The sequence below is a fragment of the Lissotriton helveticus genome, chromosome 4_2 (genome assembly GCF_964261635.1).
Source record: "Lissotriton helveticus chromosome 4_2, aLisHel1.1, whole genome shotgun sequence".
In the NCBI taxonomy this organism is placed as follows: domain Eukaryota; kingdom Metazoa; phylum Chordata; class Amphibia; order Caudata; family Salamandridae; genus Lissotriton; species Lissotriton helveticus.
This window is the reverse complement of record NC_136064.1, coordinates 13,134,504-13,150,881: the sequence shown is the minus strand read 5'-3', so window position 1 is coordinate 13,150,881 and position 16,378 is coordinate 13,134,504. Positions and strand designations below refer to the sequence as shown.

The following is a 16,378-nucleotide window of genomic DNA, read 5'->3' as shown; positions in this document are numbered from 1 at the left end:
GGCCCCGTCGCCGCCGGCGCCTTCGGGCTCGGCGCCGCAGGGCCCCACTGGATCCGCTTCTGGATGCGGGTCGTCGCCGGTTGACCTAACGATCTCACCAGCTCCGGTCCCTCGGGTGCCGCTCTCGACGCCGTTTGGAGAGTTCTACTTCAATGAACCGGCCCCATCATTTGACACCCCTGAGTACCAGGAGATGGGTGATGAGGAGCATTGGGAGGGGTCTGAGGAACCTCTGACACGGGAGTGTCAGTCCCAGGACTGGACAGGTGGATTCGGGGATGCCAGTGGTCTGGATACCTCACCAGACACTGGTTTTGTCTCACCTCCTACCGTGGCTACGGAGGAGGGGGCAACCTACAGTGTGGTGCTGACGCGGGCAGCCAAGGCCTTGGGCCTTGAACTCCCTGTCGCGGCCGTGAGAACTAACCTCCTCACTGAGGTCCTTAAACCGCAGTCAAGCTTGGCTTAGCCTCTGCTGCCGTTTAATGAAGCCTTGACCGATGTTCTTTTGGGCACTTTGTCCAGGCCCGCTACAGGTTCGCCTGTAGATATGAACGTGGCCAGACGCCACCGCCCGGCCCCGGGCCCTGACGTCTAAGGCTAGACGGGAGTGGTCCCGTAAGCGACTCGAGCTTCGGCAGTCTGTCCCATGCCGTTCGAGGTCCCGGTCCGAAAGGAGGTCGAGGGACCGGTCGCGGGGCCGGAGCCACCACAGTTCCGGGAGTTGTCATCGGTCTTCGGGCTGGAAGTCCTCAGGTAAAGGCACAAGAAGTCGAAGAGGCATCATCGCTCTTCTGACTCCCCTCGACGCTCGCACGACGCGGCCAGGGGTTCGGGCGACAGCGCCCACGCGGCTCCGCTGGAGCCGCAGGTGTCGCGGCCTGCTCCATACCCGCCAGTCCCTGGGCAGGACGCGACGCCGGGGGAGATTGCAGACTTTCTCATGTCCATGAGGTCGCTCGCTCCTCCGTCGGGTTCCGCGGTGCCTTCAGGCCAAGCGGCTCCGACTGGGTCCCCACGCGGGCCGGGTGCTTCGGTCCTGACGCCGCAGGGCCCCTCTGGGTCCGGGTCGCCGCCGATCGACCTCACGACCTCGCCGGCGTCGGCCCCACAGGTGTCGTCCCAGGATGACATTGTCCCGGGTCCTGACCTCGATTCGGGTCCAGTGCCGGAGCGGTGCCGCTCGGCCCCGCTCTCGACGTCGATGGGAGTTTTTTTTTTTTACCCGACCCCATCTTTTGAGCCTGAGTACCAGGCGGTGGGTGATGAGGATTGGGAGGGGTCTGGGGACCCTCTGGCACATAAGTGTCAGTCTTCTGAGGACTGGACAGGAGAGCTTGGGAATGCCAGTGGTCTGGACACTTTGCCCGACACTGGTTTTGTCGCCCCTCCTAGTGTGGCTACAGAGGAGGGGGCTGCTTATAGCGTGGTGCTGAAAAAGGCGGCCAAGGCCCTGGGCCTTGAGCTCCTCATCGCGTCCGTGAGGACTAACCGCCTCACTGAGGTCCTTAAACCGCAGTCAAGCTCGGCCGAGCCTCTGCTCCTGTTTAGTGAGGCCTTGTCAGACGTTTTTTTGGGCACTTGGTCCAGGCCCGCCACAGGGCAGCCTGTGGATAGGAACGTGGCCAGACGCCACCGCCCGGCTCCGGGTGACCCTTGTTTCCTGTCCACCCACCCCACCCCGGAGAGCCTGGTCATCCAGGCCTCCAATTCCCAGACCGCATTCCCGTCGGCTCCGCCTGACGGAATCCAAGAGGTATGAGCAATACGGCAAAAAGGTATTCTCCTCCCTGAGTCTGGGACTGCGATCTTCCAACACCGCATGCCTCTTGGGCCGCTACACCCACTCTCTGTGGGATACGGTCGCGGGCGTGCTGCCAGAATGCCCGTTGGAAGTACGGGCTAAACTCGGCCAGGCCCTTGTGGAAGGCAGAGATGCGGCACGGTATTCTATCCGGTGTGGGCTGGATACCACCGACTCACTGGGCAGAGCGATGGCAACGACGGTGGCGATTCGTCGCCAGGCCTGTTTACGGTCCGCCAACTTCTCGATGTCCAGAATACACTCGTGGACACACCGTTTGATGGCCGTCGCCTTTTTGGCGACAAAGGCAGACCATGCGCTTGAGCACTTTAAGGACTCCAGGGCTACGGCCAGGTCCTTGGGCCTCTTGGCACGCCCCAGCAGGGTAATATCCAACGCGGTGGCGGCCGTGGAAACCGCCGTGGTGGCGGTAGGGGGCAACTGCGAGGTCAGTCCACACCTTCCCCAGCAGCATCCGCCTCAAAACCCTCCTAGTCCGTGCTTTCAGGGCCATGTGACGCCAGTGGGGGGCAGGGTTCGCCATCACCTCCTCCACTGGCGCACTGTCACATCAGACAAGTGGGTGCTGCAAATCATCCGAAGGGGCTTCTCCCTCCCCTTCGAAGCGACCCCTCCAGCCATGCCACCGCAATACCACCGCGTATCGGGGGATCATTTGCGACTATTGCAGGAGGAAGTTACGGCCCTCTTGGCCAAGGGGGCCATCGAGCGCGTTCCTGGGCCAGAAGTAGGGTGTGGTTGCTACTCCCACTACTTTCTGGTACCCAAGAAGGGCAAAGGGGGCCATATCTTGGATCTACAGAACGTCAACGGCTTCCTCCGGAAGGAGAGGTTCAAAATGCTGACACTGGCTCAGGTCTTGGCTGCCCTGGACCCAGGAGACTGGATGGTAGCGTTGGACTTGCAGGACGCTTATTTCCACATCCCCGTCCTGCCGGCGCTACCTGCGGTTCACGGTTGGCCACAAGCACTTTCAGTTTACCGTACTCCCCTTCGGCCTTACCAGCGCCCCACGGGTAGTCACGAAGGTGATGGTCGCAGCTCATCTGCGCAGGTTAGGGGTTTCAGTCTTCCCCTACCTCGACGACTGGTTGTTGAAGGCGGCCACCTCCAGACTACGGCAGACCTCCTGCACCAGCTGGGGTTCTCCATCAATGTGCCGAAGTCAGCACGCGGAGGCGGCATCTAAGTACTCCGACGACGTCGGCACAGACGCGGAGTCGCAGACGACGCCTACCGACACGCAAGGGTACTGCTACGCAAAAATTTCCGGATCCAGTCGCCTGGGGATATTCCAAGGTAAGGAATCTAATACTAACTACTGTTTCTTACAGATATATCGTTACCAAAGGTAAGTAACTTGTTCTTTATTGTTTAAGGAGTGCCATAATATTTTTTGGTTTGTATGATATTTAACAAAGTATGATGTCAAGCTGAGCAATAAAAAAAAAAAAGAAAAGTTGATCTGCAAACCAAACCAGCAAGGGTGTTTAACTTCTCAATACACCAGCTTATCCTGTGCAATGTTCCTTTCAATGGCTTTTTCTCAACCAGTAGCATTTCTCCTTTTAAAAAACAGTAGCATGCACCCTAGTTTTCAATGTTGAATTTTCAGAAACTACCAATCATTTCTTTTTTTTCAAGTGCACTGAATCTCATCCACATTTTTTTCTAAACTCCTACTTTTGAAACTGCCATTTCATTTCCAGAGCCCATCTGAGTACAACCAGATCTCCCTTCAAGATGCTTAGAGTGTGGATTGTAGGACACAGCTATATTTTCTGGAGTGAAAGGTATGCAGCAAATAGATGCCTTCTCAACCTTGATTTAGCAAATGTGGATATTATGTGGATTGTTCTATCCTTATTCGGTTGTGATTATTTATGTTTTTTTTATATATCTGTTTGTATGTTCGTGGTGTGTTTGTTAGTAGCTAACCTCCAAATGTGGGGAAAGCACTATGTGTTTTTAAAATACCCCTCACACACTATGAATCCCATAGTGTCATGCTTCATCATGGGGGTCTTCCCGTCCCTCTACGGGGCGGGGCGTGCTACGACTACGCGGGAGCACTAGATTATGTGAAAGTAGACTGTGATTCAGTGATGGTGATCTAAGTGATACTTTAAGGTGTGCTATAGAGAGGAAATAAATAGATGAAAAAAATTCCCTGGCTAGTAGAAAAAAATAGATTTTATTAGTATCTCTGGCTGGGAACGTTAAAGAAAGGGGAGAGAAGAAAGAAACCAAACTAATTATGTTGCACTTTCTACTTGGTCGACATGTTTCACGAGCAATCCCCTACTGTTAAATTCATCAGGACCTATTGTGATTCCTACTGCACTGAGGCTAATGGTTGTAGTAAGCCTATTTCACAACAAACTGACCGCAAAAATAGGCTGGTCAGCTAAAAGAAAAAGATATATTATATCTTATTAGAGGTTAATTGTCCTCTAAAAATTACCACGGCGGTATCTGTGGAAAGATAGGGGGACAAAAAACACACAAAATATGTATATGAAGACAGGTATCATAGTTTTATGTGAAGCACACAACTTCAGTACGTGGAATCATAAATGCGCGCCAAAAGTACATTTCTGGTTGCCCTATAATGAGGGGAAAAAACACTGCGATATATTTTTCTCGACATATTAATGCCGTGTTTCACCTCTGCCTTAAAGGAAAAACTGATATATTTTTCACAATATACTGCGTGCCTGGGTATCCATGACATAATCATGCGTACAATCATGTATATAAACCACTGTTCTGTGGCATTTTTCTTCTAGCTGACCAGCCTATTTTTGCGGTCAGTTTGTTGTGAAATAGGCTTACTACAACCATTAGCCTCAATGCAATAGGAATCACAATAGGTCCTGATGAATGTAGCAGTAGGGAACTGCTCATGAAACATGTCGACCAAGTAGAAAGTGCAACATAATTAGTTTGGTTTCTTTCTCCTCTCCCTCTCCCCCCCACCCCACCCCTTTTTTAACGTTCCCAGCCAGAGATACTAATAAAGTCTATTTTTTCTACTAGCAGGGAATTTTCAATCTATTTATTTCCTCTCCATTGCACACCTTAAAGTATCACTTAGATCATCATCACTGAATCACACACAGTCTATTTTCACATAATCTAGTGCTCCTGCGTAGTCTTAGGTTGGAGCACGGCCGCCCCGTAGAGGGTCGGGAAGACCCCCATGTGGAAGCATGACACTATGGGATTCATAGTGTGTGAGGGGTATTTTAAAAACACATAGTGCTTTCCCCACATTTGGAGGTTAGCTACTAACAAACACACCACGAACATACAAACATATATATATAAAAAAAAACATAAATAATCACAACCGAATAAGGATAGAACTTTATTGTTAATGTATAGATTCACAGGAGGTAGGGTCTATCCATAACCTCTACCCTCCCCTTTTTTGTTGTTTTGATGTTATGTGGATTGGCCAGAGAGGATTGAGATGTCACCACTTGATGCCATTGGTAAAATCCTTTTTGCATCTCCCACACCCTGACCTCATAAATGTGCACTGTGGTGGCAATGACCTAGGCACTTTGACTGGGGTAGGTCTGGAAATACTTTTAAAGGACACCTTTGGGCAATTGATGTCACTTTTTCCACAAACTGACTTTGTATATTCTAATATATGCCAAAGGCAAAAATGGAACTGGTCCAACCAATATTGTCCACAGATTGAGAAAGCAAGGAAACATGTGAATAAGTCTGTTTCTTCTTTCCTCAGAGACTATGGTATGGGTTCTATATACCACAACAACTTGCGTTACAACAAGCAAGGCATTTATAGAGGAGACGGTGTACATTTCACAGATGAGGGAAACAGAGTCTTCCTCTTGAACTTCATACTCTGCATCGGTACTTACTTGTAGGTACACAAAACACTCAAACTTGTTATTGAACTGTATTTTTTTTGGTCTTTTTTTTTGCCGACGTACGTGCACCGTGCGCACACATCGCGATTTAAAAAAGAAAAAAAATTTTTATTGCCCTTTGGGGTCCTTCAGGGACCCCCTGAGAAAGCCAAAACGTGTTTTCCCCATGTTAATTTCCATAGGACGATTAGACACGACTACAGCCCGAACCGCTGAACGGAATTACACCAAATTTAGGCAAATTATAGGGTATGGTACGCACTTCACCCTTTTGGTTAAATGGTGTAAATCCCTCCAGTAGTTCCTGAGAAAATCAAAAGAAAAATATATATATATCTGGGCGGAGCCTAACCACACATCTCATCGTGTGATCTGATTGGCTGTCAGCACTTCATCCAAGAAGTGTTGGCAGCCATCTTGGGACCAATATACATGATAGCACCTCATTAAAAAGCATTGCAGTAAATAGAAGGTTTTAGGACTTTAGTTACATTATAAATCATTTGTTGATGGTACCATACTCATTTTAGGAATTGTGGTGTGTTCTAATCTAAGGCGATTTTACCATGTGAAAAAGCCTTCTGCTGAGATATCATGAATCATGTTTGAAAGAACACTATTATCTCAATTATCTCATGCTTTTCCCACAGTGGTTTGGAAGGGGATCTATAAGCTAAACTGAAAGCATATTTTCTGTAAATTCACATTATCTTTCTCAGTCATCTGAGAATGAAGTCTGACATTCTCAGTAAAACATGTACATCCAACAAGGACAGAGATTCATTTATGATTCCTTTGAGTTCTACTGCAGCCTCCTAGAGTGTTCTAAAGAACAACTAGAGCGCTAACAGTCCTACTTATTACAAAGGTATGGCACACCTGAAGCCATCTTGATTGGAATAAAGTGGTAACTCTTAAAACATTTAATTTAAAAAGGAGCCATAGAAAGTATGATTAGTGCTGCAGAAAGAAAAATTAGGGCACATTTTTAGTGACTTCTCAAATCCTCTTCTATTTCATTAAAAAATACTGTCATGCAGTCTCCCAAGATGGCCACCAGATGGCCACCAGAGACAAAAGAGCCCAAATGTAGCCCAAATATCACCCAGATGTAGCCCAAGTATAGCCCAAACTAGAGCGCTAACAATCTTACTTATGACAAAAGTATGGCACACCAGAAGCCATCTTGATTGGAATGAAGTGGTAAGTCTGAAAACATTTAATTTAAAAAGGAACAAAATGAGGGGGTTCATTTTGCCATAGAAAGTATGATTAGTGCTGCAGAAAGAAAAATTAGGACACATTTTGAGTGACTTCTCAAATCCTCTTCTATTTCATTAAAAAATTCTGACATGCAGACTGAAACATGCACTTTCAATACCAGCAGCAGACTTGCTTGGTGAGCAGTAGCTTTACTACAGTGATCTAATAAGCAACTAGCTTGCTAACATTCTGAAGTTATGGCAAATGTGTGTCACATCTGAATGCCTTCTTGATGGAATCAAAGTAGAAAACTGAAAGTATTTCCTACTGAGGAGACTAGTAAATGAGTAAATTAGGAAACTTCATAACAAATAACCTTTTCGACACTGATGACGGAACCACCCCGTCATCAGCCGCGGTGGCGCTGTGCTGATGACGGAGCCGTTCCGTCATGCCCCGCCCGACGCGCCTGCGCATCGCTGATTTTGCGCCTGCGCGTTCTATTGAGCGTGCGGGGCCATGACGGAACCACTCCGTCATCAGCACAGCTCACCTGAGGCTGGTGACAGAGCGGTAACCGTCAACCGTCGAAGTTGGAGGGGTTACGATTACAACAGTTTGCACCATGGTGGCTCCCGAACCCATGGATGCAAAGTGGGCCACAGTTTCCACCTCAGATGGGCATGTATGGCCCTCAACAATTTCACGGTGATCCTAACATGCAGCCTTTTTTAGGGTTTGGCCGCTGAAGATCACGAAGAAGGAGGCGAACACAAGGGCAAGTACATTGGAACTTACCCCCTCCCTCAATGGACCTGAGGAGTGGGAGGAAGATCCCACAGGATCAGTCGGGACCGAGCACGGGAACAGCCTCGTGATCAATCTTAGCTCTAGAACTCTTACAGAGACAGAAGAAAGAGTACTAAACAAAGGGTTAGGTTTAGTGGCGACACACACCGGTGACCCCTTCTCGACCCAAATCGAAATGGCCCGGTTCTTTAGGAAGATACGTCTACATTTCTTCTTTGCCAATAATACAAGAGAAGAGGAAGACACCATAGAGAGAAACACCGGCCTCAAGAGACCCTTTACGTTCACGCCTCCTATAGCGGGTATTCCTGCAAAAGTGCTTACATTCGAGAGTGCAGTGGAAAGTGACATCAAAAGAATGTTCCAGAAAGAACACCGGCCCTTTGCCAACTTCACCAAGAAGGACAGGAAGCACTTAGGAATCTCATGAGTGATGACTCTGTAACAATCAAACCAGCGGATAAAGGCAGGGCTACGGTCCTGCTTGACACCACAACTTATCGTGAAGAATGCATGAGACAATTACAAGACATCAGATCCTATCGGGTACTAACTGAAGATCCTACTGAGAGACTCGCCGATACGATTGGTCACATCATTGAAGAAGCACTTGCAGAAGGGTGGGTGACACACAATTAAGCTCAGTACTTACATACCCCACACCCTACGATGCCTTACTTTTACGTACTCCCGGAAGTACATAAGAACCAACATCCACCACCTGGTCGCCCAATTATATCTGGGATTGGTTCCCTCTTGGAACCATTGTCTACTTTTGTAGATATTTTTCTTCGTCCTATGGTAAGAGAAATACCAACATTCTTACAGGACACGAAAGATGTACTACGGATTCTTCCCGAAATCGACTTCGATATGAATAGTGATCTTTTGGTGTCGTTCGACGTCGAGTCGTTGTATACGTCGAGACCTCAGGATGATACGCTGGCTGTAATAGAAAACCTGCTAATGGAAAAAGATCTGAACTCATTCACACCAGTCCCTCTGATAATGGACCTGGCGAGCCTGGCCATGAAAGAGAATTTTTTCCGGTTTGAGGAAACTATTTTTCATCAAATTTCGGGGGCGAGCATGGGCAGTGTTTTTGCCCCAAGCTTGGCACACCTCTATGTTCACAAGTTCGAACAAGACCACATTTAAAACATCAACCAACCCGTTCTTAACATCTATACGGACGTGGAAAAGATACATTGATGATATCTTGGTTGTGTGGCGGGGTACGACGGACGAACTCTTAGAGTTTCATCAGTGGTTGAATACGAGAAACAATTGCCTCCGTTTCACAGTGGAACATCATCAAGAACGATTAGCATTTTAAGATCTTCTGATAACTGCTACCCCGACAGGCCTGAAGTCCGAATTATACAATAAGTCAATGGCACGCAATTCTCTCTTATGTTATGACAGCTGTCACCCCAAGGCTTTAAAAGACAACCTGCCGTATGGACAGTTTTTAAGGATCCAACGGAACTGTTCAACACGAGAGTCATTCTACGATCATGCTAGGGCTCTGGAGATACAACTGCGCGATGGGAAATATCCGAAACAGTTGGTACGTCGATCCCTTAAAAGAGCAGCTAATAACAATCGTGAAGCTCTATTGGAACCCTCCGTTCCTAAAGAAAAGGACATAAGAATTACGTGCGTGAACACTTACAGCACTCAATCGAATGAGATCCAAAAGATAATCAAGAAGCATTGGACCATCCTAAATACTGGATCTGATGGTATTACTCCTCCACTCTTAGCATGCAAAAAGGGTCCTGATCTTAAGGATAAGCTTGTGCATACAAGACCTAAAATGAAAATAGCACGGTCAGTTGGGACACTTTGGAATATGCCAGTTGTTAAGGGGCACCACCCATGTGGTAACTGTGCAGCCTGTCCTCAGACATCGAAGTCAACTACTATTCACATTAGAAGTAACCGCACGTGGCAACAAAGGCGGTTTACGAACTGCAATAGTCAGAATTTAATCTATCTTGTAACCTGTCCATGTCATCTGAAGTATGTGGGGATGACCACCAGAAAGATAAAGGTCAGGATTTCAGAGCATAAAAGCACCATCAGGTGTAGAAAGCAGGCTACACGCCTCACTAATCATTTCCTGACGGTGGGACACACATACGGACTTCACTTGGACAGTAATAGAACAACCTATGATCCCAGAACACACTACAGATGTTAGTAAATACCTCTTTAAGAAAGAACAAAAATTGGTTTATAAATTGAACACAGATAAAGAGGGTCTCAACGAGGCAATACCTTGGATGCCGCTATAATTTGTATTTTGCCAAGTGACTCTTCATGCCACGTATGAGCAGTATAATGCCAATGCAGTACTTGTGGATTAGTACAGTGTGAATACACTATCCACAGCACAATTCTCTGTTGAGGAATAACCAAACGTAAAAAGGATTTATAATCGCTGCTGGTTATTCGTTTGTAAAAATAGGACAGGAATACGTGATTAAAATAGGCTAGACATCAGTATAATTGGCATAGTCATGTCCAGTTACCTTGATGTCATAGGTAACAAGAACTTTGACGTAATGTGAGCCATTAGGCATCCTCTCAAACCGCGAAATTTGGTACCAACTTGAATCAGTATATACCATGGTGATAAGTGCCACAATGTTCAAGGCATGTGGGCTGCTGAATTCATATCTATTGCATAGATTGCCGCCTAGTGTTGGGTCCGGATGATTGCACATTGTTGTCGGTATTGTCTTGCGATCGGTGTCCTGTTCTGTTCCAGCGTAGTTCCCGAGTCGAACATCCCGAGGAGTCGCGTGGCTCTTCGGCGCTCAAGGCCCGGTTGACGCTAGAGACCTTATTTGACGAAACATCATGGAACGGAGCCCGTTCAAGAGGTGCCCCGTGTGCAACTCGAAGTATCCTCACATCGACGTCCACCCGGTGTGCAACAAGTGCCTGTCGCCAGATCACGATGAGGCGAGCTGTATGGCTTGTTCTCGTTTCCGCTCCAAGAAGATGATTCGACTTCGGCGCGCCAGGAGGCCCAGCAGACGGCACCTGACCCGGTGAACATTTTCGATGAAGAGGCAGACGAGCAGGAAGATCAAGAGCCGATGTCCAATCCAGCAGCGGAGATCGACTTTAACTACGACACAGATGTAGAAAGGCTCGTTGCTGAAGAAGTCATCAACGAGACGACGATGGGGGCCATGGAAGATAGCTCAAGCGAGGAGCTATGCCCCGTTGAAACACTTCATACGGCTCAGGTCGAGGGATCGCCGCATGGCCTTACCCAAGATCTTACACTGGGTTCTACAGTCTCGCCTCAGGGCCCGGCTACAGACACTTCTAACGAGCCACCAATGGTAAAATCGAAACCGAAAGGGAAAGCTTCGGTGTCTTCACAACCAAAAGCACTAGAGGCGCCATCGAAACCGAAAGTGCGTGTTGCCTTGGTCGGCTCGAAGTCTTCTGACCTATCGGCGCCGACGAAGTCAAAAAAGGTTATTGACCCAGTGAAGTCGGTCAAGGTTGTCGAGCCGAAAACTGAGACACCAAAAGCACTTGTCAAGGTCGTCGACCCGAAGAAATCGGCACCGAGGGCTGTCGACACAGACAAAGGACTCGGAGCTACAAAAGTTGTCGATCCTGCGCCTCGGCCGGACACGGCCAAAAGCAATACAACCCTCGAGTCCGCACCTGGTGGTGGCTCAAAGGGACCTGTCGAGTCGACGCAACCGTCCGCCTCCTTCGCAAAGCTAGTGTCGGAGTCATTAAAATGCATTAAGGAGAAAGCTGTCGGACCGAAGGATACTTCCACGCCGAAGACTGCCTCCAAACCTCAAAAGTCACCGGTGCCAATTCAGTTTACGCTGCCACCGAAAATGGTGCCGAAGGCCTTCGCACCTAAACCGGTCGTCGAGGGGTCCATGAAGGTGTCCGCGGGGCCGAAGCCTACACCTAAGGTTGTGAGGACAGAGCATCGACAACCCCTGCTTGAGGAGCAGTCGGAACAATTCATCGACGCACATACGGGGAAACTTTCTATTTACAAGCGAAAGATTGCCCCAGCACAGCCTATGGAGTCCTACTCAATTCCATTAAAAAAGAAGAAGGATTCCAAGGATTCACCCGTTCTTGTAGAACTAATAGCTCCACGTGTACAGGACACTGCTCCTATCTCGCCCACTTACTCAGATGTGGAGGCTGGTGAAGGTGACTATGATGAGTACAACTACCCTGCCGACACTGATCCTGAGGATCAACATGACACATGGGCTGATGCTGCTGACCCAGGGAATCCACAAACTGCCCCAGACACTCAAGTGTATAACGTGAAAACATCGCCTACTGAGGACTCAGCGGCATTTAATGCGCTTATTGAAAGGGCAGCCAAAAATCATGATGTCCAGCTCCATGCTGACCCTATTGAGGTGGATTTTTTGTTTGACACCTTTTCTACCTCTGAGAGAACCGTAAAGACTCTGCCAATGCTGAAGGGTGAAGGGTGTCTTGAAACATGCTGCAGACATTTTTAAAGAACCCACAAGGGCAAGGGCAAGGGTTATCAACCCCAGAATTGAGAAGAAGTACAAGCCGGCGCCTGGGGACCCTACCTACATCAAGGGCCAGTTGCCGTTGGACTCTCTAGTTGTTTCCAATGCCCGGAAGAGGGAAAACTCCCAAACTACTGGTGATGCTCCTCCCCCTGACAAGGAATCTAAAGTGCTAGAAGCATCGGGGGAGAGGGTGGCGGCTCAAGCGGCCAATATCTGGCGCATTTCAAACACTCAGGCACTCTTAGCCAGATATGACAGGGCACATTACGATACACTTGAGACCCTCTTACAACACTTGCCAGATGAATATAAAGAGGCAGCTGAGATGCTCATTCAGGAAGGGAAACTCATCTCAAATGCTTCTATTAAGTGTGCACTGGACGCAGCAGACACCGCGGCCAGGGCCATTAACACCAGTGTGATGTTGCGGCGACAGGCCTGGCTCAGAATTTCCGGGTTCAAGCCGGAGATACAAACCACCATCCTAAATCAGCCTGTAAACCCAGATCACTTATTTGGACCTGAGGTGGACATCACCCTGGAAAAAATCAAAAAGGACACTGAGACTGCAAAGTCTATGGGGGCTCTCCAGTTGCAGCACTTCAGGGGTGGTTCTTTTCGTCGCTCAGGCAATAGAGGTGTTTCCAGAGGCCAGCTGTCCCGGCAAACACAGTACAATAAAGGAGGCGCGCAAACCACGTACAACAAACAAAATAGAGGTGGCTATCGCGGAAACAGCGCCAAAGGCAGAGGTCGTGGAAACAACAGCTCCCGATCCTCCGCCACCAACAAACAGTGACGCCTTGTCACTGCCCCCGACCATACAAAACCGGTCAGGGGAGAGACTCCAACAGTTCCTGCCGGTCTCGAAATCCATCACCACAGACAGGTGGGTCAGAAAGCTTATCCGGTACGGTTATTGTCTGGAGTTAACATCCACTCCACCCAGCATACCACCAAAACACCGTCCTATGTCCACAGAGCATTTGCACTTATTGCAGCAGGAGGTACTCGTCATGCTGCAAAAAGGGGCAATCGAGCTCGTGCCGGTGGAAGAAAGAGGCACAGGAGTGTACTCCCTGTACTTCTTAATCCCGAAAAAGGACGGGTCCCTCAGACCCATACTAGACCTCAGACCCCTAAACCAGTACATTCTATCAGAACACTGCAGCAGGTACTTCCGTTTCTCAATCAGGGAGATTTCCTCGCCACATTAGATCTAAAGGATGCATATTTTCACATTTTCACATTCCGCTACATCCGTCACACAGAAAATACCTCAGATTCACCATTCAGAATCAGTATTACCAATCAGTATTACCAATTCAAAGTCCTCCCTTTCGGAGTGACTACAGCGCCCAGGGTGTTCACAAAGTGCCTGGCGACAGTGGCCGCACACCTCAGGAGACGAAACATTCACGTCTACCCTTATCTGGACGACTGGCTTGTCCAAGCAAAGTCAGCCCAGCATTGCGCCGCCAACATGTCCCACACCCTTCACCTTCTTCACGATCTAGGATTCTCACTGAATTACCCAAAATCACACCTTCAGCCCGCCCATATATGGCAGTATCTGGGCGCGACGATAAACACTCTGGCAGCCACAGCACAGCCAAATCCAGTGAGGATCAACAGCATTCAATTGCTGATACAGAAATTCAGACTGCAACACTCGCTTCCGGCAAGAGTGTTCATGCAGTTGATAGGCATGATGGCCTCCTGCATCTTCATAGTCCCGCATGCGAGACTACATATGCGTCCGCTTCAGGAGTGCTTAGCACATCAGTGGACTCAGGCTCACGGACAGCTGAAAGACCTAGTGTTGGTAACCGGTCGTGCATACAACTCTCTGCATTGGTGGAATCCACACAACCTTTGCAAGGGACGACCGTTCCAGGAGCCTGTGCCACAAATCATCCTAACAACGGACGCATCTCTCCAGGGATGGGGAGCTCATGTACTCCACTACACGGTGCAGGGACTATGGACAACGCAGCAAAAGAAGATGCACATCAACCTCCTAGAACTGATGGCAATCTTCATGGCGATGAAGGCATTCAAGGTACATCTGTGCAACAAAGTCGTGTTGATCCGGACGGACAACATGACGGCAATGTACTACATTCAGAAGCAGGGAGGTACACACTCTCCACAGTTGTCTCATCTGGCTCAGAGCATGTAGAAGTGGGCCATTCAAAGGAACATCTTCCTCATGGCGGAGCACCTCCCAGGCAAGGACAACCAGATGGCAGACATGCTCAGCAGGTATAGCCACCAAATGCACGAGTGGGAGATACATCCATCAGTACTCCACCCGTACTTCCAGCAGTGGGGTCATCCAGAGATAGACCTGTTCGCCACAAGGGAAAACGCCAAATGCCAAAGCTTTGCCGCCAGGTTCCCGCACCCACAGTCGCAGGGCAATGCGATATGGATGAACTAGTCAGGCAAATTTGCATACGCTTTTCCCCCCGCACCTCTAATACCGCTGGTGGCACGCAAACTGAAGCAAGACTCGATGACGCTCATCCTGGTTGCTCCAACGTGTGCACGCCAACCATGGTACACCACGTTTCTGGAACTTTCCGTGGTACCGCATCAAAGGCTGCGCCTCACTCCCAGGCTTTTGACGCAGAGCCATGGCGACATTCACCACCCAGATCCGCAACAGCTCAACCTGGCGATCTGGCTCCTGAGGTCTTAGAATTTGGCTACCTTAACTTGCCTCCCGACTGCATGGATATCATACGGGAGGCAAGAAAGCCCACCACCAGAGCATGCTATGCAGCAAAATGGAAGCGGTTTGTCATTTACTGTACAGAACACAACATCAACCCGCTGGATGCATCTACTCACAACATCATTTGTTATCTGTTACATCTTTACAAATGCAATCTAGCATATGCTTCCATTCGGATACATTTATCCGCCATAGCGGCTTATCTCCAAAACAGGCAGCATCTCTCACTTTTCAGAGTGCCTGCCATTAAAGCCTTTCTAGAAGGACTCAAACGAGTCATTCCTCCCAGGACCCCACTAGCTCCTGAATGGAACCTTAATGTGGTCCTCACCAGACTGATGGGTCCAACTTTTGAGCCTCTACATTCATGCGAGATTCAATTCTTAACATGGAAAGTGGCTTTCTTGATAGCGATTACGTCACTGCGACGAGTTAGTGAACTCCAGGCACTAACTATCCAAGAGCCATTCATACAAATTCACTCCAACCGGGTGGTGCTACGCACTAATCCTAAATTTCTTTCAAAGGTGGTTTCACAGTTCCATATCAATCAAACTATTGAACTAGAAGAAGAACTAGTGTTCTTCCAAAATCCTGAGTCGGTAGCAGAGAGGATGCTCCACACTCTTGATGTCAAAAGAGCTTTAATGTATTACATTGATAGGACCAAAGATTTTAGGAAGACGAAACAACTCTTTGCTGCCTTTTCGGCACAACACAAAGGCAACCCCATTTCCAAGGCAGGTATAGCCAGGTGGATCGTTACGTGTATTCAAATTTGCTATCAGAAAGCAAAGCGCACTTTAACAATCCCCCCAAGGGCGCACTCCACCCGCAAGTTGTGGGACTCCACGGCTTGCCTTGGAAATATTCCTTTAGAAGACATTTGTAGAGCAGCCACATGGTCTACACCACACACATTTACAAAACACTACTGTGTAGATGTGCACTCCAAACAGCAGGCAGCTGTAGGGCAGGCTGTTCTAAAGACACTTTCTCAAACTGTTGCAGCTGGCACAGGCGACCGCCACTAATGGAGGGACTGCTATGTATTCTATGCAATAGATATGAATTCAGCAGCCCACATGCCTTGAACCAAATATGCTACTTACCAGTATGCATCTGTTCTTGGCATGTAGGGCTGCTGACATTCATATCGCCCGCCCTCCTCCCCGGCGCCTGTAGCGTCTGCAGCACTTACTATTACTCTTTGCATGGTCATCACTCACAGTGTTACACTCCATCTTTGCCACAATGGCTAAAAACGATCTGGGGATGGAGTCGATGCCCTTGCGCACTGTAGTCCAGGGGAGGAGCCACCTATCTCGTGATACTTCGA

General features: G+C 48.6%; 1 protein-coding gene across 6 annotated transcripts in view; it reads left to right on the top strand.

Moving 5' to 3' along the window:
- LOC144752023 (uncharacterized) overlaps window positions 1–16,378 on the top strand; it is a 351,397-nt gene that overhangs the window by 312,072 nt on the left and 22,947 nt on the right. For 4 of the 6 annotated variants that reach the window (XR_013593998.1, XR_013593997.1, XM_078639981.1 and 1 more), the window contains 2 exons: window positions 3,535–3,618; window positions 5,583–5,723. Coding sequence is in view for 2 of the 6 variants with exons in the window: in XM_078639981.1 (XP_078496107.1) it covers window positions 3,535–3,618; window positions 5,583–5,723 (225 nt within the window). In the remaining 4 variants the exon portion in view is untranslated. The remainder of the gene's footprint in view (window positions 1–3,534; window positions 3,619–5,582; window positions 5,724–16,378) is intronic. The other 2 variants (XR_013593999.1, XR_013594000.1) reach the window with 2 other exon arrangements.